The 23,231-nt window shown below is 44.9% G+C and overlaps 1 protein-coding gene across 1 annotated transcript; it reads right to left on the reverse strand.

Annotated features, from left to right (window-relative positions):
• Window positions 1–5,305: 5,305 nt before the first annotated feature.
• Window positions 5,306–21,743, reverse strand: LOC308167643 (disintegrin and metalloproteinase domain-containing protein 8-like). Its single transcript, XM_080542071.1, has 22 exons — window positions 21,725–21,743; window positions 21,554–21,632; window positions 21,329–21,405; window positions 20,722–20,944; window positions 20,383–20,445; window positions 20,202–20,264; window positions 19,115–19,284; window positions 18,573–18,654; window positions 18,297–18,442; window positions 13,534–13,711; window positions 11,686–11,775; window positions 10,443–10,638; window positions 9,927–10,029; window positions 9,586–9,754; window positions 9,079–9,159; window positions 8,650–8,737; window positions 8,233–8,353; window positions 7,596–7,761; window positions 7,171–7,218; window positions 6,994–7,035; window positions 6,467–6,631; window positions 5,306–6,106 (listed from the first exon to the last, which is right to left on the reverse strand). The coding sequence occupies exons 3-22, from the start codon at window positions 21,370–21,372 to the stop codon at window positions 6,050–6,052; spliced, it is 2,295 nt and encodes a 764-aa protein (XP_080398197.1). The 5' UTR covers window positions 21,373–21,405; window positions 21,554–21,632; window positions 21,725–21,743; the 3' UTR covers window positions 5,306–6,049.
• Window positions 21,744–23,231: the final 1,488 nt, after the last annotated feature.

Below are 23,231 nucleotides of genomic sequence, written 5' to 3' on the forward strand. Positions count from 1 at the left end.
AGGACGGCCAAGCAGGTGCCCGGCGGCGGAACAGACCAGGCACACGGGGAAGCCGGGGGGCCCCAAGGAAAGGCCAAGGGCCACCGGCACAAAGCAAGCAAGCAAGGGCAAAAACCTGTACACCATGTATCCAGGAAAAATTCCTTGCATATTATCGGCGTACACACTGTCCATAAATTTAGTGTTCTGCATCCAGCATGGTCACAGGTCCTGTCAAAAGAGAATCTTAAGCACAGTTATGATGCAACAACACAATAAAGACAATAAAGATGACAGCAATACAACCTGATGGTGGTCCTGGTACACCCTTGTACCGGTTCCAGTACTGCTCTAGGTGCTACTGGGAGCTGATAGTGCCTCATCAGCACCCGGGTCCATTTTCCTGTCAACACAAATCTCAAAACACGAGTATGGTGTAATGGCCTAGTGATCCTAGTTCTATAATGTCCAATGTCTCCCTTAGTATCAAAAGGCGACATTGAATAAGTAGGTTTTGAGGTCACGCTTAAAAATGTCCTGAGTTTTAGACAACCTCAGGCCCTCAGGTAGGGTGTTCCACAATCTAGGAGCATATATGCTAAAAGCTGATCCTCCAAATCTCTTTGTCCTAGCCTCTGGCACTATTAAAAGTTCCGTGCCACTAGACCGTAGGGGTCTAGCTGGTGTGTATCTTATGAGCATGTCCACCATGTAATTGGGTGCATCACAGTGGAGTGATTTATAGACTAGTAAAAGGATCTTAAAGTCTATTCTATGACTGACAGGGAGCCAGTGTAGTGATCTCAAGACAGGTGTGATGTGCGCTCTTCGTTTGGTCCTAGTAAGGACACGAGCAGCAGCATTTTGAGGTATAGGGGGGCTAACAGTCTGACTGGGGTGAGAGGAGGGTAACAGTCTGACTGGGGTGAGAGGAGGGTAACAGTCTGACTGGGGTGAGAGGAGGGGTAACAGACTGACTGGGGTGAGAGGAGGGGTAACAGTCTGACTGGGGTGAGAGGAGGGGTAACAGTCTGACTGGGGTGAGAGGAGGGTAACAGTCTGACTGGGGTGAGAGGAGGGGTAACAGTCTGACTGGGGTGAGAGGAGGGGTAACAGTCTGACTGGGGTGAGAGGTGGCCCGGCCCCACAGATGCCTCACTCCTTCCTCAGACTACACCGCTTTTCCTGGAGGCCCTGGGTGGCAGGGAGCTGGGCACCGGGGATGTCCTGGGCGGGGATGTCCTGGGCGGTTTTCACCACCCGTGGCCGGGCCTTCCGGTCGGACACAAGAGCAGCTGCCATACCACATTGTGATGCAGCTAGTCAGAATCTGCAGTTAGTCAGAATGTGCAGTTAGTCAGAATGTGCAGTTAGTCAAACTGCTCGAGCTGCAATTATCCCAGCTTGCTGTTTGCTGTTGTTACTCCCCAAAAGCGGAAGGGAAACTCGAATGACCATTGCAGTTATTTTCTTTGCTCACTAGTGACTAAAAACAATGTGGTCAAGGTCGGTAAGTGAGTCATTATTACTGGTCCATTTCATCACTTCTTAAGAATCTGATGTTAAATGTAACTATTTGCTAAGTGTTCTCTTTTGGAAGACGGAAATCGACAGTATTTTGGACTTTTTGGCTGTGGAATGGCATTCTGCTGCTTAAATAGTAACTGCTTGTTTGATGCAATTGCTGCTGTAGTAGGGTTTAAAAATACACTTGGAGATTGCCGGAACCACAGTCTGGGCCTCTTTGTTTTACAAGGGAGAATGGTTCTGTGGCTAAGTCTGGTGGGTTCACTTTGTCCAGACGATAAACCAGAATGTGGCTGAAACAATGTGAGAAGTCATTCCTATTCCATAAACCTCTGTTTGATGGTTAAATTACTATTCTTGTTCTAGTATAACAACAACAACAACAACAAACATGGTTAAATACTTAAATAGTACAGTTCTATCGGTGTTGTAACCTGAGTGGTAATTAATACACGCAGACTTGTAATCCAATTTAGGAACTTTGCTTAAAGTCTTCTGTAGTTTATCACATAACTTAGCTAATACACTGTCAAGCAGCACACGTGTACACAGTGGGCAGGGTGACCCTTTTACCTGTCCTGGAGGTACAGACTTCACTGAACAAAGGTTCCTCGGTAAACATAGTGGCCCAATTTCAATCTGTAACAATCGGCTTGCACGTTTTGGACTGTACCTGGACTCTGTAACTGAATCATGCGTAGCTGGAGTATTCCCAGATATTATGTGACATGGACTTGACCCAGATATGAGGAGGCCCTGGAAAAGACACTGATCCTTTTTAAACAGAACCAGATGCTGTTGTTTCGGGCGTGAGTGAGAGCAGACAATAAACCCAGAACAAGCACAGACACACAGACCCTAATGCCCCTCCACCACCCTGGTGATTAAACCCAGCAGTGTTTTAATATGTTTATGGCTGTGAATCACTGTGAATCACCATGGTTTTACCATGTGGGAGAAGCCCCAGCACCAAGCCTCAACCCCCCAGCTTAGCTCTCCCTGGCCTCTCTCTCTCTCTCTCTCTCTCTCTCTCTCTCTCTCTCTCTCTCTCTCTCTCTCTCTCTCTCTCTCTGTCTTTCTCTTCTGATTTTCATTCAACTAAAACCATCTAACATTTGGGAGTGTTCCCAATCGTTACGTATTACTGGAGGTATTCAGTCTCTCGTTTGTACATTTCATTTCCACCCTTTAGCAGACGCTTTCATCCAAAGCTACTTACAATCAGAGATTACAGGGACGTTCTCCCTGGAGTAATTTAGGGCTGAGTGCCTTACTCAAGGACACACTAGTGGTGGTGTTCCCAGGTCTTACTCAAGGACACACTAGTGGTGGTGTTCCCAGGTCTTACTCAAGGACACAGTAGTGGTGGTGTTCCCAGGTCTTACTCAAGGACACACTAGTGGCGGTGTTCCCAGGACTTACTCAAGGACACACTAGTGGTGGTGTTCCCAGGTGGGACTTGAACTCCTGACCTTTTGATCACCAGTCCAACAACTCACTACCCCCCAGGCACCACTACCCCCCCCCCTCTCTCAGTTGTGGCTACTACATAGCCTCACTTAGCTCCTGTTGTCTCTCCTCGATTAATTTGATAAATCAATTAAATGGAGTTCATTCACTTATTGAAGTGGTCCGAGGGTTCTTGCTGCAGACAAAGGCCCTTGTCTTCTGGTCTGAGCGCAGCCGACCAGACGTGAGGACGACTTCCCTGGGAGTCAGGCTGACAGCGTTGCTGTGAGTCACTGTTTTGCATCCCAGCCCATTTCCCACCAGTCACTCACGAGACTGCCAAGGAAGGCCATAAATATAGGAGAGAAGAGGCCTGCAGTCCTATCCTCTAATCCCCTCGCCCCCCCCCATCCCCCCTGCCAGAAGTACACACTCCACTTCACATCTTGCATTTAGAAGCATTGTATCGATTTAAACATTTGACATTTACACTTTTTGGCCTTATTCCAAAGCGACTCGCAATCGATACATTAGACTAAGCAAGTGAATCATCAATTCACCAGTCGTAGCAGGAAGAGTAATCTAGCTCAGGCCCGGGGCCATTGGCAGTCGTCGTGAGAAGAAAGAAGAAAGAAACAAAGAATTATTATTATTCATTTATTTTTTCTTATTTATTTATTTTTATTTTATTTTATTTTGACACTGGAGAAACAGCACAAGGGGGGAAGTAGAACATTAAAATGAAGCGTGGTATATAGGAGATTTCTATCACCGTATGACTTAGACAAATCCTCCCTTTATCAAGTATGATGGCGGGGGGGGTAGGATGGTGGTGCTGGCTCTTTAAGGCAGTGCATGCTGGGATACTCCATCAATGCGTCTCATTGTTCTCCCAGAGGATGTGGGTGTTCATCACCCAGCAGTCAGCCTCCACCAGGCTGGTATCTGGGGCTCTGAGGCTGTGAGACCCTGGCTGTACACAGGCTGTACACCCCCCCCCCCCCCCCGGGGAGATGTCAGGTGATCAGTCACCTGGGAGACATGCCCCCCCCAGGCCGGGTAGGTTACATTACATTAGATTAGGTTAGATTAGATTGGATTGGATTCAACTTTATTGTCATTGCAGAGTACAAGTACCAGACAACGAAATGCAGTTTAGTATCTAACCAGAAGTGCAAATAGTGATTTAAGAACATGATATTATGGTCACCTTCTTAAAATAATGGCTTACGTCATATTTTCAAGTTTTGAGGGAAAAACAGAATAAACTGAACCAAATCTAGAATATAGGATATTTAGGTCAAAACATAATTTTCCTCAAAATTGACGTAAGCCATTATTTTAAGAAGGTGACGATATTAAAAAAGTTAAGGTAGATGTACAGTATGTAATGTGCAGATGTATTTTTAAAAAAAGGGTAGGAGAGATTGCGACTTACAGGGAAATGCGATTCACTATGAAGCAATGTTACAAGTTAGTCAACACATGCTTCCCTGGAACTAACCACCACTGTGAGGTTAACACTGTGAAACCACATCAACATTTTTAGGATGTTTTGCAATGTGCCCAGTAAAGTTGTTTGGTATTGAAATCACCCGTGCCCTGCTGTGAGAAAGACTGTACTGTATGATGACATCTTCACATTGCATGATGGGTGATTTCACAATCTTACCTCGACCGTGAGAAATAAAAACACAATACTGTTTTTAAACGGTAAACCTAATCAAATTAATGTGATTATATAGTCAATGTTGATGTTCCTGATTGCTAACTTGCGATTCCAACTTCATGCACTTATTCTAATAATATTATTGCAATCATTCTGCCTCTGAAAGAAAAGTGTTGGCATATAATGTTGGCGTGTTTCCTATTCATATTACCGGTAGATTCAATATTCCACTAAAACCAAGTATGTGAATATAGCTGGTGCAGTGTTGGCCAAATATGTGCCAACTGTTAACAACTACATGATTGTGACCAGACTGATACGCTGAATTCCTCCGTTCCTCACCAACTAATACTCCCCCCCCCAACCTGGCACATCCCACAATGCTATGCAGCGTAACAACAGCCTCAGGTCCTGAACATTTAAATTACTATTATTTCACCATAAGCCACAGGGCTGTTATAAGGCTATAAATGTCATGGTGGGTATGAACTCTGCCACAATATGAACCCATGGACTGCTGTTATTATGTAAGACAGACATTATGTAAGAAGAGTCAATAGTAGGCCTCAGATATTGGCCATAGGAATGTCATGAACATAGGAAGTACTGCTCAAGTAAAGTGAGTCAAGTCAAACTTTATTCACATTGTTTCTCAAAACAGTTTACAAAAAAAGAACCCTGATGCTAACAACATTGGCCACAACTATGGATGTGTTTGGTACATTTTATTTGCATTTTATTTTAATGGACAATTTCAGAGGAATCAGTGCCATTCAAAGAGCAAGGCTGCATAGAAGTATATTGCACACATCTCAAATTACTATAAGCATTATACAGTGCATTATCTCATACTGCATGAGTATAATATCTCTCATTTGTACCTTTCATTTGTAAAACATTTCATTTATAAATACATAATAATATAATAATAATAATAATAATAACATGTTCATAACAGGCTGGCTTTGATACATGACAAACATTAAATAAAAAAAGAAACGCTCAAAAAGTTGAGTTCTCATAAAAAAAACAAAAGTGCAGAGGCAACCAATAAAGATCAAATGCAAAACGCAACACTCGGTTCATCTCAAAGCGAACAGACACACTTTTCTTTTTTCCAGGCAATGATTGAAAAAACATGACCTATATCGCATCGCTCCGTGGTTCCAGCATTTTCCACGACCACATTTCCACAGTGGTGAAGTGTGTACATTCTGAGACATGACCGTGTCATCAAAGACCTTCTCCAGAGAAAGTTTCCTTTAGGCTTGGTCACCCAGGACCTCCTAGGGTCTAGAACAAAGACGGGAACTCCTTCCAGTCCTTGGTTCCTATGAGTCAAACATACTGGGCCCCCCCCCCCCCGGGTCTTCATTCTCCTCAACGTGGCAGGGTGGGCGGTTTCAGAGCCATCTTCTGTCCTCCTCAACGTGGCAGGGTGGGGGGCTTCAGAGCAACCTTCTGCCCTGCTCCTTCTGAGAACTGCACACAGACAGGATCACTTAGGCTGGGTTACAAGATCACTTAGGCTGGGTTACAGGATCACTTAGGCTGGGTTACCTGGAGTAACCTGGATAGTACTAGTAGCTACCACTCTGGAGAACTAGTCTACTCTGGACTAGTACTAGTAGCTATCTACCACTCTGGAGAACTTGTTTCTGGAGATGACAGGCCTCTATACTCTAAGGCCGCTGGTTTCACAGACAAGGCTTGAGACTAACCCTAGACTAAGAAGCATCTTCAATGGAGGTTTTACACTGAAAGTGTGATTGAGTCGTCCAGGCCTAAAGCCTTAAGCCTGGTCTGTGAACCCGGCCCTAACTGTGTTAGATGGACACTTACCTGAGGGTATTTGTTGAAGACCTTTGGCGTTGTGGGCTTCAGGGCAGGAACTGGAGGAGGGCTAGGCTTCACTCTCGGTACTGAAGGACGGCCCGGTTTGACTGATGGGAGTGAGGGAGGCCCGGGTTTGACAAGGGGGAGGGGAGGGGGACTAGCCTTGCTCGCCTTAACAGAAAGAGAATAAAAGAGAACAGACAGTGAGATCATGTTGTTATGTTGTTCTTTTATGTTGTTTTGTCCATAAAAAGTCGACTTTCTACATAAAACTCAGTTCATAACTGTTTCAACAGACTGGGAGTCTCGCAAGGCCAAATGAAAGACAGAAAAAATAAATCCAAAGATTCAAGGAACATCCATGTATGAATGTCTGCAGGAGAGGCTGTTATGACACACACACGCTGTTTATTAGATCCTATCCATTACTCATGAAGATCACCTCAAGATTAAACTTGTGTTTTACAAGAGAGGCTTGTTCGTGGCGGCAGCGCCGTTCAGAGTTCAGTTGAAGCTGTGACTCTGTGACTCACCTGTTTGCTATTCAGAGCTGGTAGAGACTTGGTGGGTGCAGGCTGTTGGAAACCAGATCAAAACATGTGTTCGGATGAGTTTACTGAGGCTATACGGCATAAATCACTATGACATATCACATTCACAGGAAAAATTGAAGGAATTGAGTGATTTAAAAAAGAAAACATCTAACTTACCGACTCAGTGCGAGAGGGAGGCAGCTCTACAGGACTACTCTTTGGTGGCTGCGAAAAAGACACGAATGATAAACGGTGTGCCCTGCAATTATCCTACGTTAAAACACAATACATTTTTTGGGATTTCGTGAGCTTAGAATTAGAAGGTTCTATCTCCGTTTAGGGCAGTTCAGAAATATTCAGCGTCAACGTTTTTACATCCCGTTATGTTTTGTGAGATGGAACCTTTGTATTTTATGAATTACTAACTAAAACATTTAAACATTTATAAAATAACACCACACAGGCATTAATAAACACCTAATGGATCATATTATGTAAAAAACTCAATTTTACAAAACTTAAATAGAGATAGAACCTTATAATTCTAACCTCACGATTTGTCTTCAATGAAATCTGTTAGCGTTTTTAGCGGCGTAGCTCACCTGTGGGGCGGGTCGCGTCGGGAGGTTGACAAACACGGAGCTGTGGGCTTGTTTGGCTGAAGACTCCATGAAGGTGGGGGAGCTGATCTGGAGCTGTTTACTGTAACCTCCCCCCCCCCCCTCCTGGAACATTGGGTTCAGCTTGCCTGAGGTAGAATGGACTTTCCTGCGTTCCAAGATTCAATAAAGTTGTGTTCAATTCAAATGAATTCAAATGACAGTTGAGCGCATTTTAACATGCTAGCATAGCTACATATACTGTACAGTAGGTCCAATTGTTCCAGGGGTGTTACACTGTGGTCTGACCCTCTCTCTGTGTGTGCATGCATGTACAAAAATGGCTCTTGTGGGGGGGAGGGTACAGTGCAAAGAGATCATTTCCGTCGAGCGATTACTAGACATTAAAAGTTGTGTTGTATTGTTGTGTTGTATATAGACAGTAGACCTGATGTTTGTATGTAGCACAACATGAAACTATTAACTGGTATACACAGAATTAAAAGAATGACGGTTTGTTGACAGCCTAGCGTGTGGTATACATGACTACCCAGAACACATTGCTTCCCTCAAAGTGGTGCGCGAGCGAGGACATTGGAACACGAGGCCCAGGAGAGATGGTAAACATCAGGAAACAGACCTTTTTGAGGTGTAGTTTTCCTTCCTGTTCTTCTTGCAGTAGATCAGCCCTCCAACGACGAGTGTCAGCAGGAGAAGGACCACCACTGCGGCCGTGACGCCAGCGATCACCGCAGTCTGGTCTGCACAAGGACGACCATCAGATAACATACTCAGAATGCCAATCACATTCTGTTTGGTTTTTTTCTTCTTTTTTTCCCCCATAAATAGTTGGCTATAAGCCTAGTTTTACATTCTTCGTGAAATATGAACAAATAGGTTAGTGTGTCACTAATCTAAGAGAGTGAGTTGGTGAGACTTACCTACTTAGAATGTTTAGAATGCCGATCAGATTAGTCCTCCCCCCCCCCCCCCCTCATAATCTACATTCTGTGTGAAATATTAACAGGTAATAGGTTAGTGAGTGAGTGAGTCTTACCTTGAGGTATGTCACCTGAGTACTTCATATCACAGAATGGCTGAGCCCAGCCGGGGTTGCAGTGGCACTCTCTCTTGTGGTTGCAGACCTGGTGGAGAGGAGAGGAGAGGAGAGGAGAGGAGAGGAGAGGAGAAGAGAAGAGAAGAGAGGAGAGGAGAAGAGAAGAGAGGAGAAGAGAAGAGAGGAGAGGAGAAGAGAAGAGAGGAGAGGAGAAGAGAGGAGAGGAGAAGAGAAGAGAGGAGAGGAGAAGAGAGGAGAGGAGAGGAGAGAGGAGAGGAGAGGAAAGGAGAGGAGAGGAGAGGAGAAGAGAGGGCGCGTCATGAGACTTACTGTAGGGCAACTGAAGCCAACACACACCGTGTGACAAACGAGTCAATACGACTCTAGCAGAAGAATGTAAGTGACTACTATCCATTGAGCGGCTCTCACCCCGTTGTTGTGGCATTTGGCAGCACAGTCCTCCATTTTACCATACACTGCCAGGTCCTGGCACTTGTTGTCATAGCAAACCTGAGAAAAAGACAAAGAGGGTCCATTGATTTACTGGTTTGAAAACAACATCTACACGTGAGTTTGAGCCAGTTGTTAAAAACTCGACCTACAGTATATGATTCCTAAAATGCCAATAAATAAAAAATAATAAAACTCAACCTATTCCAATAAAAAAAATACCGTTATTTCTCCCTCTTGTATACTTCAGTACTGACAGTATGTAATAATAATGATACATTTTATTTATGGGCGCCTTTCAAGGCTCTCAAGGACACCTTACAAGACAGTTTAAAACCACATATCAAAACATTAAAATCAACAAAGCAAAATCAGATAAAAACAGCAAAATCAGATAGAACAACAAACAAAATACAGGAGATCAAACCAAGTAAGCCATTGTGAAAAGGTGTGTTTTAATATGTACTGTATGTCAGGTTTTACTACCTTGTTCAGCCCACATTTGGTGCCGGCGGGGACCATGTCCAGCTGCCTGGTGGTGTCCTCGTCTACGGGGATCTTACATGTCCCCTTCCTGGGGATGGTGAAGGTGGCCCTCTGTCCTGTGATAGACTCACTCCCTCCTGAGCAGAAGATAGACCCGCATTTCATGTTCCTGGAAAATAAATATGATTTGATGGGTGTCACATGGTTTGTGACAGTATAAACACATTTTTATTTGATCTGATTCATTTTCAGTAGAATTTTGTGGTGAAGTTCTGATGGGAAACAGGATGTTGTCCAGAACAGGAAGTGATGCGATAGGTGTGAGGGGTGTGTGAGCTTACTGTTGGGTACAGCGTGTGTAGCCGTAACGGGTCCTTCCGCAGTGAGCGCCCTCGTTGCCCCCGAAAGTCATAGCGAAGCAGAAATCCTGCCCAACGTCCGCCCCTAAGAGATAAGACAGGAAATGACAGTTACAACTCTGAACGTTTCACAGGATGAAAGAGGAGATCTATGAGGTGTCAAAACTGCTCATTTCTGTTTTTTTGTTTTGTTTTGTCTTTATTCAACCTGAATTTCCAGTTGCGAATTGTGCAACGATGATAACGATCACCTCCCGTATTTGTCATAGCAGAGTAACAACGAGACAAGGACCTTTTTTGTTGTTTTCCTGGGAATTTTCTGTATTGTGACCCCTTGTGAAGTTACAACGTGTTACAACAAGTGCTCTGTGTTCTACAGCAGTTCCATTATTACTGGTAGACGGCGTTCCCCTTCACACTGAAAGTGAAAGAGTTACCATGACGAACGAAGAAGAAGAAGAGGGGGGGGGGGGGGGAGCCTAGCTAGCGAGCGTATACCTGGTCCGAACAGCCTCCTGCAGTGTTTCAGGTGTGAAGGACATTGTCCGTCGAAGCAGTATCCCTGTCCGTAGTCGCAGGACTTCCCGTTCATGTGGAAGCTGTCCTCTGGGCAGTGACCTGACGTTCCTGTGCAGTACTCTGCCAGGTCACACTCGCTGGCCGACCGCCTGCACAGGCTGGCTGCCTGCTTCATCTGGGGGGGGGGGGGTGAGAAGGAGAGAAAGTGGGTTGGTGGTTTAGAGGGGTGGTGGTTTAGAGGGGTGGTGGTTTAGAGGGGTGGTGGTTTAGAGGGGTGGTGGTTTAGAGGGCTGGTGGTTTAGAGGGCTGGTGGTTTAGAGGGCTGGTGGTTTCGTGAGTGTTCAAGTTTTACAGTCATTTTGCGGAAGGATGTGGATATTCAAGGATAGCACATTCTGTTTCCTGTTGCAATTTCAACTGCGGTTTTACAACGCACCACCCATCTGGTCCCTAAAGAGCTGCGCCCCGCCTCTCACAATGCTGCAATATCTTTACTTCTGGCAGACAGTTATTAAAACTGGTGTGTCAAATAAATATTATGTAGCATAGCGTTTTTTTATTGTTGTTTTTACTGGCTGCTGCTGTGCTTTTGTTTGCCTTTTTTTTTGTTTTGACTATTTATGTATCTATCAATTATTGTTCTCTCCATGGAATGTAGCGCCTTTGAGTACTTGAGAAAAGCATGATACTAAATAAATGCATTAATACTGTTAGCAGGACAGTAACAGAGGTCTCTTCCCAGTACCTGTGCTTCGTAATGTTTTATATTGTTGCTTTGATTGTTGCCACAGTATATGTTGATGCCTTGTCTGTCATATCGAAGAGGACCGGCGTGGAAAATAAGTCTCGGAGTTGTTGTTACTTGTTAGTTATTGAGTGTCACACCGTGAGTTTAGAATGATAAGGTTCTATCTCCGTTTAGGGCAGTTCAGAGATATTGAGCGTCAAAGTTTTTACATTCCATTATGTTTTGTGAGATGGAACCTTTGTATTTTATGAATTACAAAAAAATAAAATAATCAACATTTAAAAAATAACACCACACAGGCATTAATAAACACCTAATGGATCAGATTATGTAAAAAAAAACTCGATTTTGACAAAAATGGAGATAGAACCTTATAATTCTAACGTCACGACTTGTTAGTTATTGAGTGTCACACTGTGCTTTTATGTATGTGTCTCTTTTTAACTTTCAAATAAATAAAATAAAAATAAATACCTGGCAGTTGTCACAGCAGTCCCCGTGAGCACACCTGGCCCCCTCAGTCAGACGACAGGTCGCAGCGTCACAGCAGGGGTTCTGACAGTCCTGGGAGAGACGGGGTTAAACAGGGTTAAACAACACTCAGAACTGAAGGAGACGTCAACATTCAATTCAGTTCATTTACAGCATTGACAGCAGATCCATTTCCTCCTGTTTTTACAACATCCTGAAAGCACAACGTTCCCCATCAGGGGCAGGAGGTGGTGACAGGACCGCTCCGTCAGCGCTTCATCCCGGGAACCCAGCAGACCTTAATGAACGTGGAGCTGGGGCTTTGGGGTCAACAGCACAACGTTTTTCGTAACATTTTCGGGTTGAGGTGGTGGAATAGTGACATCATCAACATCATAATCAACATAATCAACTGACGAAGCAAAGTCTTCGGCCAGAGGTGGTGAAATATCACGGCAACAGTGACCTTTGACCCCCCCTCACCTCCACACTCCCACAGTCACACTCCCCCCCCCCCCTCACCTCCACACTCCTCCCCCCCCTCACCTCCACACTCCTCTCCCCCCCTCACCTCCACACTCCCCCCCCCTCACCTCCACACTCCTCTCCCCCCTCACCTCCACACTCCTCTCCCCCCCTCACCTCCACACTCCTCTCCCCCCCTCACCTCCACACTCCTCCCCCCCTCACCTCCACACTCCTCTCCCCCCCTCACCTCCACACTCCTCCCCCCCTCACCTCCACACTCCTCCCCCCCTCACCTCCACACTCCTCTCCCCCCCTCACCTCCACACTCCTCCCCCCCTCACCTCCACACTCCTCCCCCCCTCACCTCCACACTCCCCCCCCCCCCCTCACCTCCACACTCCTCCCCCCCCTCACCTCCACACTCCTCCCCCCCTCACCTCCACACTCTCCCCCCCTCACCTCCACACTCCTCTCCCCCCCTCACCTCCACACTCTCCCCCCCTCACCTCCACACTCCTCCCCCCCTCACCTCCACACTCCTCTCCCCCCCTCACCTCCACACTCCTCCCCCCCTCACCTCCACACTCCTCCCCCCCTCACCTCCACACTCCTCTCCCCCCCTCACCTCCACACTCCTCCCCCCCTCACCTCCACACTCCTCTCCCCCCCTCACCTCCACACTCCTCCCCCCCTCACCTCCACACTCCTCTCCCCCCTCACCTCCACACTCCTCCCCCCCTCACCTCCACACTCCTCTCCCCCCTCACCTCCACACTCCTCCCCCCCTCACCTCCACACTCCTCTCCCCCCCTCACCTCCACACTCCTCCCCCCCTCACCTCCACACTCCTCCCCCCCCCCTCACCTCCACACTCCTCCCCCCCCTCACCTCCACACTCCTCCCCCCCTCACCTTCACACTCCTCCCCCCCTCACCTCCACACTCCTCCCCCCCTCACCTCCACACTCCTCCCCCCCTCACCTCCACACTCCTCCCCCCCTCACCTCCACACTCCTCTCCCCCCTCACCTCCACACTCCTCCCCCCCCTCACCTCCACACTCCTCCCCCCCTCACCTCCACACTCCTCCCCCCCCTCACCTCCACACTCCCCCCCCCCCTCACCTCCACACTCCTCCCCCCCTCACCTCCACACTCCTCTCCCCCCTCACCTCCACACTCCTCCCCCCCCTCACCTCCACACTCCCCCCCCCCCTCACCTCCACACTCCTCCCCCCCTCACCTCCACACTCCTCTCCCCCCCCTCACCTCCACACTCCTCTCCCCCCCCCTCACCTCCACACTCCTCCCCCCCCTCACCTCCACACTCCCCCCCCCTCACCTCCACACTCCCCCCCCCTCACCTCCACACTCCCCCCCCCTCACCTCCACACTCCCACAGTCACACTCCTCTCCCGGGTCGAGGAAGGCGTTCCCGCAGGTGGGCCCCCCGTACAGCCTGTCAGAGCTGGGCGTGTCCAGCAGACAGGTGGGCTGGCCGCGCTCCAGGAAATCACTCAGCTGCTGCTGACTGCAGCTACTGAACAGCCTCGGGTAGACAGACCTGCAGGACAGACGTGGAGGGAAGGTTAGAGGAGGAGTTGTGTTTGTGAATCTCTGAGTGGGTTTGGGATGTGCAGGGCCGTTGTCAACATTCCCTGAGACCTACAGTCGAGGGTAGAGGACGAGGATAGAGGATTCCTTGGAGGTAGTCCTTGGAAGTGAGTACCTAACATTTATATGAAACGTGACACCATCTAATTTAGAATATTTTAGACCCAATTTAGACCCATTTAGACCCAATTGACCCAATTTAGACCCATTCAGAATCTATTATTACAAACAAACTATATTTACTGAAACACCTCCGTACATTTTTCTTTCCTTTTTTGTTTTGTTCTTTTTCCTCTTTCTGCTCATCTGTTTATGGGACGTGCTCGCTGTGTTTCTTTGTCCTTTGTTTTACTCTTTAATGATGTAGATGTGTTGTTCTGTCCATGTCTATGTAGATGTTCTGTCCATGTCTATGTAGATGTGTGTTCTGTCCATGTCTATGTAGATGTGTTCTGTCCATGTCTATGTAGATGTGTTCTGTCCATGTCTATGTAGATGTGTGTTCTGTCCATGTCTATGTAGATGTTCTGTCCATGTCTATGTAGATGTGTGTTCTGTCCATGTCTATGTAGATGTTCTGTCCATGTCTATGTAGATGTTCTGTCCATGTCTATGTAGATGTTCTGTCCATGTCTATGTAGATGTGTGTTCTGTCCATGTCTATGTAGATGTTCTGTCCATGTCTATGTAGATGTTCTGTCCATGTCTATGTAGATGTGTTGTTCTGTCCATGTCTATGTAGATGTTCTGTCCATGTCTATGTAGTTGTTCTGTCCATGTCTATGTAGATGTTCTGTCCATGTCTATGTAGTTGTTCTGTCCATGTCTATGTAGATGTTCTGTCCATGTCTATGTAGATGTGTTGTTCTGTCCATGTCTATGTAGATGTTCTGTCCATGTCTATGTAGATGTTCTGTCCATGTCTATGTAGATGTGTTCTGTCCATGTATATGTAGATGTTCTGTCCATGTCTATGTAGATGTTCTGTCCATGTCTATGTAGATGTTCTGTCCATGTCTATGTAGATGTTCTGTCCATGTCTATGTAGATGTGTTCTGTCCATGTCTATGTAGATGTGTTCTGTCCATGTATATGTAGATGTTCTGTTCATGTCTATGTAGATGTTCTGTCCATGTAGTTGTTCTGTCCATGTCTATGTAGTTGTTCTGTCCATGTCTATGTAGATGTTCTGTCCATGTCTATGTAGATGTGTTGTTCTGTCCATGTCTATGTAGATGTTCTGTCCATGTCTATGTAGATGTGTTCTGTCCATGTCTATGTAGATGTTCTGTCCATGTCTATGTAGATGTTCTGTCCATGTCTATGTAGATGTGTTCTGTCCATGTATATGTAGATGTTCTGTCCATGTCTATGTAGATGTGTTCTGTCCATGTCTATGTAGATGTGTTCTGTCCATGTCTATGTAGATGTTCTGTCCATGTCTATGTAGATGTTCTGTCCATGTCTATGTAGATGTTCTGTCCATGTCTATGTAGATGTGTTGTTCTGTCCATGTCTATGTAGATGTTCTGTCCATGTCTATGTAGATGTGTTCTGTCCATGTCTATGTAGATGTGTGTTCTGTCCATGTCTATGTAGATGTTCTGTCCATGTCTATGTAGATGTGTGTTCTGTCCATGTCTATGTAGATGTGTTCTGTCCATGTCTATGTAGATGTTCTGTCCATGTCTATGTAGATGTGTGTTCTGTCCATGTCTATGTAGATGTTCTGTCCATGTCTATGTAGATGTGTTCTGTCCATGTCTATGTAGATGTTCTGTCCATATCTATGTAGATGTGTTCTGTCCATGTCTATGTAGATGTGTTCTGTCCATGTCTATGTAGATGTGTTCTGTCCATGTCTATGTAGATGTGTTGTTCTGTCCATGTCTATGTAGATGTGTTCTGTCCATGTCTATGTAGATGTTCTGTCCATGTCTATGTAGATGTTCTGTCCATGTCTATGTAGATGTTCTGTCCATGTCTATGTAGATGTTCTGTCCATGTCTATGTAGATGTGTTCTGTCCATGTCTATGTAGATGTGTTCTGTCCATGTCTATGTAGATGTGTGTTCTGTCCATGTCTATGTAGATGTTCTGTCCATGTCTATGTAGATGTGTGTTCTGTCCATGTCTATGTAGATGTTCTGTCCATGTCTATGTAGATGTTCTGTCCATGTCTATGTAGATGTTCTGTCCATGTCTATGTAGATGTGTGTTCTGTCCATGTCTATGTAGATGTTCTGTCCATGTCTATGTAGATGTTCTGTCCATGTCTATGTAGATGTGTTGTTCTGTCCATGTCTATGTAGATGTTCTGTCCATGTCTATGTAGTTGTTCTGTCCATGTCTATGTAGATGTTCTGTCCATGTCTATGTAGTTGTTCTGTCCATGTCTATGTAGATGTTCTGTCCATGTCTATGTAGATGTGTTGTTCTGTCCATGTCTATGTAGATGTTCTGTCCATGTCTATGTAGATGTTCTGTCCATGTCTATGTAGATGTGTTCTGTCCATGTATATGTAGATGTTCTGTCCATGTCTATGTAGATGTTCTGTCCATGTCTATGTAGATGTTCTGTCCATGTCTATGTAGATGTTCTGTCCATGTCTATGTAGATGTGTTCTGTCCATGTCTATGTAGATGTGTTCTGTCCATGTATATGTAGATGTTCTGTTCATGTCTATGTAGATGTTCTGTCCATGTAGTTGTTCTGTCCATGTCTATGTAGTTGTTCTGTCCATGTCTATGTAGATGTTCTGTCCATGTCTATGTAGATGTGTTGTTCTGTCCATGTCTATGTAGATGTTCTGTCCATGTCTATGTAGATGTGTTCTGTCCATGTCTATGTAGATGTTCTGTCCATGTCTATGTAGATGTTCTGTCCATGTCTATGTAGATGTGTTCTGTCCATGTATATGTAGATGTTCTGTCCATGTCTATGTAGATGTGTTCTGTCCATGTCTATGTAGATGTGTTCTGTCCATGTCTATGTAGATGTTCTGTCCATGTCTATGTAGATGTTCTGTCCATGTCTATGTAGATGTTCTGTCCATGTCTATGTAGATGTGTTGTTCTGTCCATGTCTATGTAGATGTTCTGTCCATGTCTATGTAGATGTGTTCTGTCCATGTCTATGTAGATGTGTGTTCTGTCCATGTCTATGTAGATGTTCTGTCCATGTCTATGTAGATGTGTGTTCTGTCCATGTCTATGTAGATGTGTTCTGTCCATGTCTATGTAGATGTTCTGTCCATGTCTATGTAGATGTGTGTTCTGTCCATGTCTATGTAGATGTTCTGTCCATGTCTATGTAGATGTGTTCTGTCCATGTCTATGTAGATGTTCTGTCCATATCTATGTAGATGTGTTCTGTCCATGTCTATGTAGATGTGTTCTGTCCATGTCTATGTAGATGTGTTCTGTCCATGTCTATGTAGATGTGTTGTTCTGTCCATGTCTATGTAGATGTGTTCTGTCCATGTCTATGTAGATGTTCTGTCCATGTCTATGTAGATGTTCTGTCCATGTCTATGTAGATGTTCTGTCCATGTCTATGTAGATGTTCTGTCCATGTCTATGTAGATGTTCTGTCCATTTCTATGTAGATGTTCTGTCCATGTCTATGTAGATGTGTTCTGTCCATGTCTATGTAGATGTTCTGTCCATTTCTATGTAGATGTTCTGTCCATTTCTATGTAGATGTTCTGTCCATGTCTATGTAGATGTGTGTTCTGTCCATGTCTATGTAGATGTTCTGTCCATGTCTATGTAGATGTGTTGTTCTGTCCATGTCTATGTAGATGTTCTGTCCATTTCTATGTAGATGTTCTGTTCATGTCTATGTAGATGTTCTGTCCATGTCTATGTAGATGTGTGTTCTGTCCATGTCTATGTAGATGTTCTGTCCATGTCTATGTAGATGTTCTGTCCATGTCTATGTAGATGTTCTGTCCATGTCTATGTAGATGTGTTGTTCTGTCCATGTCTATGTAGATGTGTTCTGTCCATGTCTATGTAGATGTGTGTTCTGTCCATGTCTATGTAGATGTTCTGTCCATGTCTATGTAGATGTTCTGTCCATGTCTATGTAGATGTGTTCTGTCCATGTCTATGTAGATGTGTTCTGTCCATGTCTATGTAGATGTTCTGTCCATGTCTATGTAGATGTGTTGTTCTGTCCATGTCTATGTAGATGTTCTGTCCATGTCTATGTAGATGTGTTCTGTCCATGTCTACACTGAAACCCAATAAATACTCAAGTGATAAAAAGAGAAGTGTGTACTGAGTACTGTGTCGTCACGGAGATGTGAGCGGACCTGGTTCTGCTACGTGGGAGACGTGCTCAAACTCGCTAAGCCAGAGACGTTAAGCTCAGGGAGCCAAACACAGACAACATGTCCTCCCTGTCTCCGCAAGGTTAGTCATCACGCAAGCGTTGTCACCAATATCTATTTTTGGGGGTTTTTTCTGGTTTTCCGAGGTGGTGAAATAGATGTGTCATCACCTGATTGGATGCACAAGAAAGGTCTTACGTGATCTTTTCTCCCATGATGCAGTTGTCACTGGCAGAGGACCCACAGGTGCATCCTGGGGCATAGTTGTCGTGGGTCATGCCCAGGTTGTGTCCCATCTCATGAGCGATCGTAGAAGCCACACCGATAGGATTCCTGTTGTGGTCCTGGAAGGGTGAACAGACAACACCACCAAAACAAGTTTGACTTTTCTGTGGCTCTGCTACAATTTGTTGTTGAGAAGTGACATTTCAATGACAAGCGACGTAGTGAGCTGTTGGTAAATAAGTAACATACCTGATTGACTGCACCCGAACTTCCAGTGCACATGGCGTATGTATTTGCCAGTCCCACAGTATCACCGAGAAAGTCTATACCTCTGTAGTAAATAAGAACCAAATAGTGTGTCACAAACACACACAGCACAAACACACACAGCACAAACACATACAGCACAAACACACACAGCACAAACACACACAGCCCAAACACACACAGCCCAAACACACACAGCACAAACACACACAGCCCAAACACACACGGCACAAACACACACAGCACAAACACACACAGCCCAAACACACACAGCAAAAACACACACAGCACAAACACATACAGCCCAAACACACACAGCACAAACACACACAGCACAAACACACACAGCACAAACACACACAGCACAAACACACACAGCACAAACACACACTGTGTGGTTTACAAGGCTTGTGGTTTGTTTGAATTATATCTCTAAATAAATCAAAGAAATACTGAGCTTAAATGACAGAGAAAGGTGACAGAATTTTAATGAACATTAAATCAACAAATGGAGGTTTACTCACGTAACAAACATGGCGTTGTCGTGCTTGGTCCTCTTCAGAAGGTCGTCCTGTCTCCATTTGAGAAACCTGTTCAGCGTTATTGTAGCGTTGCCGACCACATCAAACTTATCGCTGTACGTCCAAACCTCCAACCCCACCAGCATGACGCGGATGTTCATAGGACGATACAACTACAGACAGAACAGAGTAGAGTAGGTTACAGTACAGTCGAATAAATGGTAAATGGACTGCACTTACTGTATATAGCGCCTTTTTTTGCTGCTCCAAAGCTGCTCCAAATCGCTTTACAACGGCCTCTCATTCACCCATTCACACACACATTCACACACCAATGGCGGCAAGCTGCCATGCAAGGCGCCGGCCCGCTCAGTGGGAGCAATTTTGGGGTTCAGTGTCTTGCCCAAGGACACTTCGACATGTGGCCAGCCGGGGCTCGAACCGCTGATCTGCCAACCTTGTGATCATTAGACGGCGACTCTACCTCCTGTGCCACAGCCGCATAGCATTAAGTACAGTAGAATCTATGTAAAGTAGAGTAGAATGCAATAGAATACAGTAGAATGGAATAGATCTTTATTGTCCAGGAGAACAGGTAGCCTAGGGGTTAGAGAGGCCGGCCAGAAATCGGTAAGTCGCTAGTTCGATCCCCCACCCTAAGAGGAAGCCGGATGTGATCTGGTGACTTGAGGGTTGCTGGCATCATATCTAAGGTGCCATAACCGCTTCCGCTGTGCCCTTAACCAAAGATGGCTGACCCTGTGCCCAGAGCCCAGAGCTCTGTTCTCCCTGGGGAAAAACTACATTTCCTCGTCTCAGTTCAATGACAATAAAGTTGAATCTTAATTGGGCAAACAGACTTTGGTTGTTTTAGCTGACTGAGCAACAAACCCAGTCAAAAACAGGGGATCAAAGACCGAGGACATTTGAATAACTGAATAATGAATGTTGTTGTTCAAATCTGTAGTGGTAGTCACTTTGTTGTATATGTGATGAGTCTACCTTTAATGAAACTACGGTGTTAAAGTGGAATATGGTAGAGAGCTGCACATGTGACCACACAACACAGATAGCAGGACTAGAACGGTACCTTGTCGACATGATTTGCGACCTCCAGCATCCGAGCTTTGGTTTCACCTCCGTGTCTTTTGTACTGAAACGCAAAAGGACACCAACGTACCCTCGTTAACCTCTGACATCACCACGGGTGAAAGGAAATCATGAAATGTCATTAAAATAATGGACTTTTTAATGGAATTGAGGTTGCATACCTCTGTGTTGTCCACCACCAAAAACATCTCCACAAACCTTGGAGGACCAGTGATGGGTTTAGTCTAGAGAGAGAGAGGGAGAGAGACACACAGAGAGAGAGAGAGAGACAGAGAGAGACAGAGAGAGAGAGAGAGAGAGAGAGAGGGAAAGAGAGAGAGAGAGAGAGGGAGACAGAGAGAGAGATAGAGAGAGAGAGAGAGAAATATAAATACAGAGAGAAAGAGCGAGTGATGGAAAGAGAATGTTATGCTTTTAACAAGATAAAAGTGTCAGTTCAAGCAACTGTGTTGAACTCCTCCTCATGTGATGACACTCCTAAAGAAAGGTGTCCTTCCTACCCCGTCTTTTGACTTGAAGAGAGCGGATACTCTGGGAGCCATCACTTGGTCGTTGTCGTGGTCGTGGTTGCGGTCGTGGTCGTAGGCGGTCTTGTTGTTGGTCAGACCACAGCTGGAGCGCTTGGTCCGGAGGTGCTCCTGTCTGTAGACGGCGTGATCCCCTTCAGCAGAGTCTCCCAGAGGCTCGATCAGGTAGACCTGCTGCCCGGCGCGCACAAAGCCACTGGACCAGGAGGAATGTCAGGGGAAGTCAGTCCCAATAAAGTTTTATTGTTTTGTTTTTTTCACTCATATTTTTCATTTTATTGGATAGAGATAGTGAAGACAGCAAAGTAAGGAGGAGAGGGCATGTCAGCAGGGCATGGGTCTGATGCAAACCCATGCAGACATGGGCATAATGTGTGTACTTTAGACAGCGGTGCTGGACCACCCCAGGCTACAATAATAAATGCAATAAAATAAAATAGCATAGTATACGAGATGTCAATCATCTTTTTTGCGGAACTAATGCGGAAATGTAGCAACGTTGGATTTCTCAAGCAAGAGAAATTGATGACCAACTAACCGCTAGAAAAGAGGTAGTTGGTCAATGTAAACATACGCTTACCTGATGCCTGAGCAGACCCCAACACTGACTGAAGAATCCTCCATGTCTTCAATGTGACCGTGGTAGTAGCAGTGGTCCTACAACACAATATCATGTGACACTTTTAGGAAATACTATGATCACAATGAAACAACAAAATAGAAATGTACTATAAATAATGAAACATACACTATTATACATGTATTCTTTTGGATCACAGGCTACAATATGCAGTGAGATTCATACCTCATAATTTGGTGATGTTATCAGCTGACTCCCGTCTTCTGTATAGTGCACCTCGGTAAAATTCCGCCCAATAAGATTCCTATTGCATGAAACATATCAACATATGTAAGTCTTATCAACATGAATCACAGAAATGATCTTGCTGTAAACGGATGGTAACATCAAGCCTACCTGTTCTTCTCAAGATGAATGATGTGATTTCCTCCGTCAATGGTTAATGCATATTGTATTTCATCAGGATAAACCTACAACGCATGGTAGAGTTACTTACTTAGTTTTGGATGACATAGGCCTTCTATAGAACTTGTGACGTTAGAATTATAAGGTTCTATCTCCATTTTTTGTCAACATTTATTTTTTTAAATGTTGCATTTTTTTTGTTAGTAATTAATAAAATACAAAGGTTCCTCCTCACAAAACATAATGGAATGTAAAAACTTTGACACTCAATATCTCTGAACTACCCTAAACGGAGATAGAACCTTATAATTCTAAACTCACGAATTATTACCTTTACTAAACTGTTCTCCCCCCCCCCCCCCATTGAAATGTCTATTTAATTCCCTCTCTCCCTCTTTCATTATAATTAGGCTAGTGGGTCTGCCAGTCAAGAAATGAAAGGAGGAACATGAGGACAAGTGAAAAGCTGTTGCATAAAAGGACGCTGGCTTTCTCTGTGTACCACATGTACAAAAGAAGAGATTTGTGAGGCTGTATTCTCATTTTATGCACCCAGATTGTGGAATGCACTGCCAGTTTACATATGCAACTTCAGCAAATATGTTCAAGTCAAGACTGAAAACCCATCTTTTTAATATTGCCTTTATATGACTAAATGATTAAAACACTTTGAGCTGCAACGTTTGCAGGAAAAGTGCTATACAAATAATGGTTATTATTATTATTATTATTATTATTATTATTATTATTATTATTATTATTATTATTATTATCCACCTGATTTGAGGAAAGGCTTCTTTTCTCCCGACCCGTCATCCTCTGGGGCCGGACCACCTCGTACCGCTCGACGTGGTCCAGAGATGCGCTCCTCACCAGAGGCACTGAGGGACATGTTGCACACACACTTTTAACATCAGAACGAGGTTTGTTGACCATCAAAAACATTACAAAACAACAAAGCATCAATCAAACGAAACGAACATGAATTAAAGGAATAAGAGTAAGCTGAATCAATCTTGTGAACGAGGTTATAAATCATTTGTAAATGTAGGCTACTACAGAACATGAACACACCACCACCACCGCTGACATGGAGGTCGATATCTGGATCATGCAGAAAGTTTGGCACGGCAGTTTCAGTTTTGAGTTGAAATATTGTAATCTAGGCTTAAACCCGTTGATTGAGAACTTGTATGCATATTAAACTATTAACACACAAACAACTAAAAACAAAAAGCTTAATTCTATATTTCTCAACTTACCCCATCCGGTGCATAATAATAGTGTCCATGTTATATATCGCATTGCTGGAGCAGTCATATGCCTTGACAGTGTCTTGCTGTCCTGCCCGTGGAGACAGAAACGACCGGACTGTTGGAAGAGCGCCGCCTCCGCCGTTATCAGCGCGAGGCCAGCCTCTCTCCGGTAAACTGACGTAGCGACCATGACGTCACATCTTTTTTTATCGGAAACCCAGCTGAACAGGTTAATAATAAGT

The sequence above is a fragment of the Nansenia antarctica genome, assembly GCF_963989245.1.
Source record: "Nansenia antarctica genome assembly, chromosome: 11".
In the NCBI taxonomy this organism is placed as follows: Eukaryota; Metazoa; Chordata; class Actinopteri; order Argentiniformes; family Microstomatidae; genus Nansenia; species Nansenia antarctica.

Coding starts and splice junctions, on each gene's coding strand:
- LOC308167643 (XM_080542071.1), bottom strand. CDS start 21,372: ATGGAGGATTCTTCAGTCAGTGTTGGGGTCTGCTCAGGCATCAG. Junction 20,945..21,328: donor GGGGTCTGCTCAGGCATCAG/GTAAGCGTATGT, acceptor CTCCTGGTCCAG/TGGCTTTGTGCGCGCCGGGC. Junction 18,655..19,114: donor GACAACGCCATGTTTGTTAC/GTGAGTAAACCT, acceptor TATTTACTACAG/AGGTATAGACTTTCTCGGTG.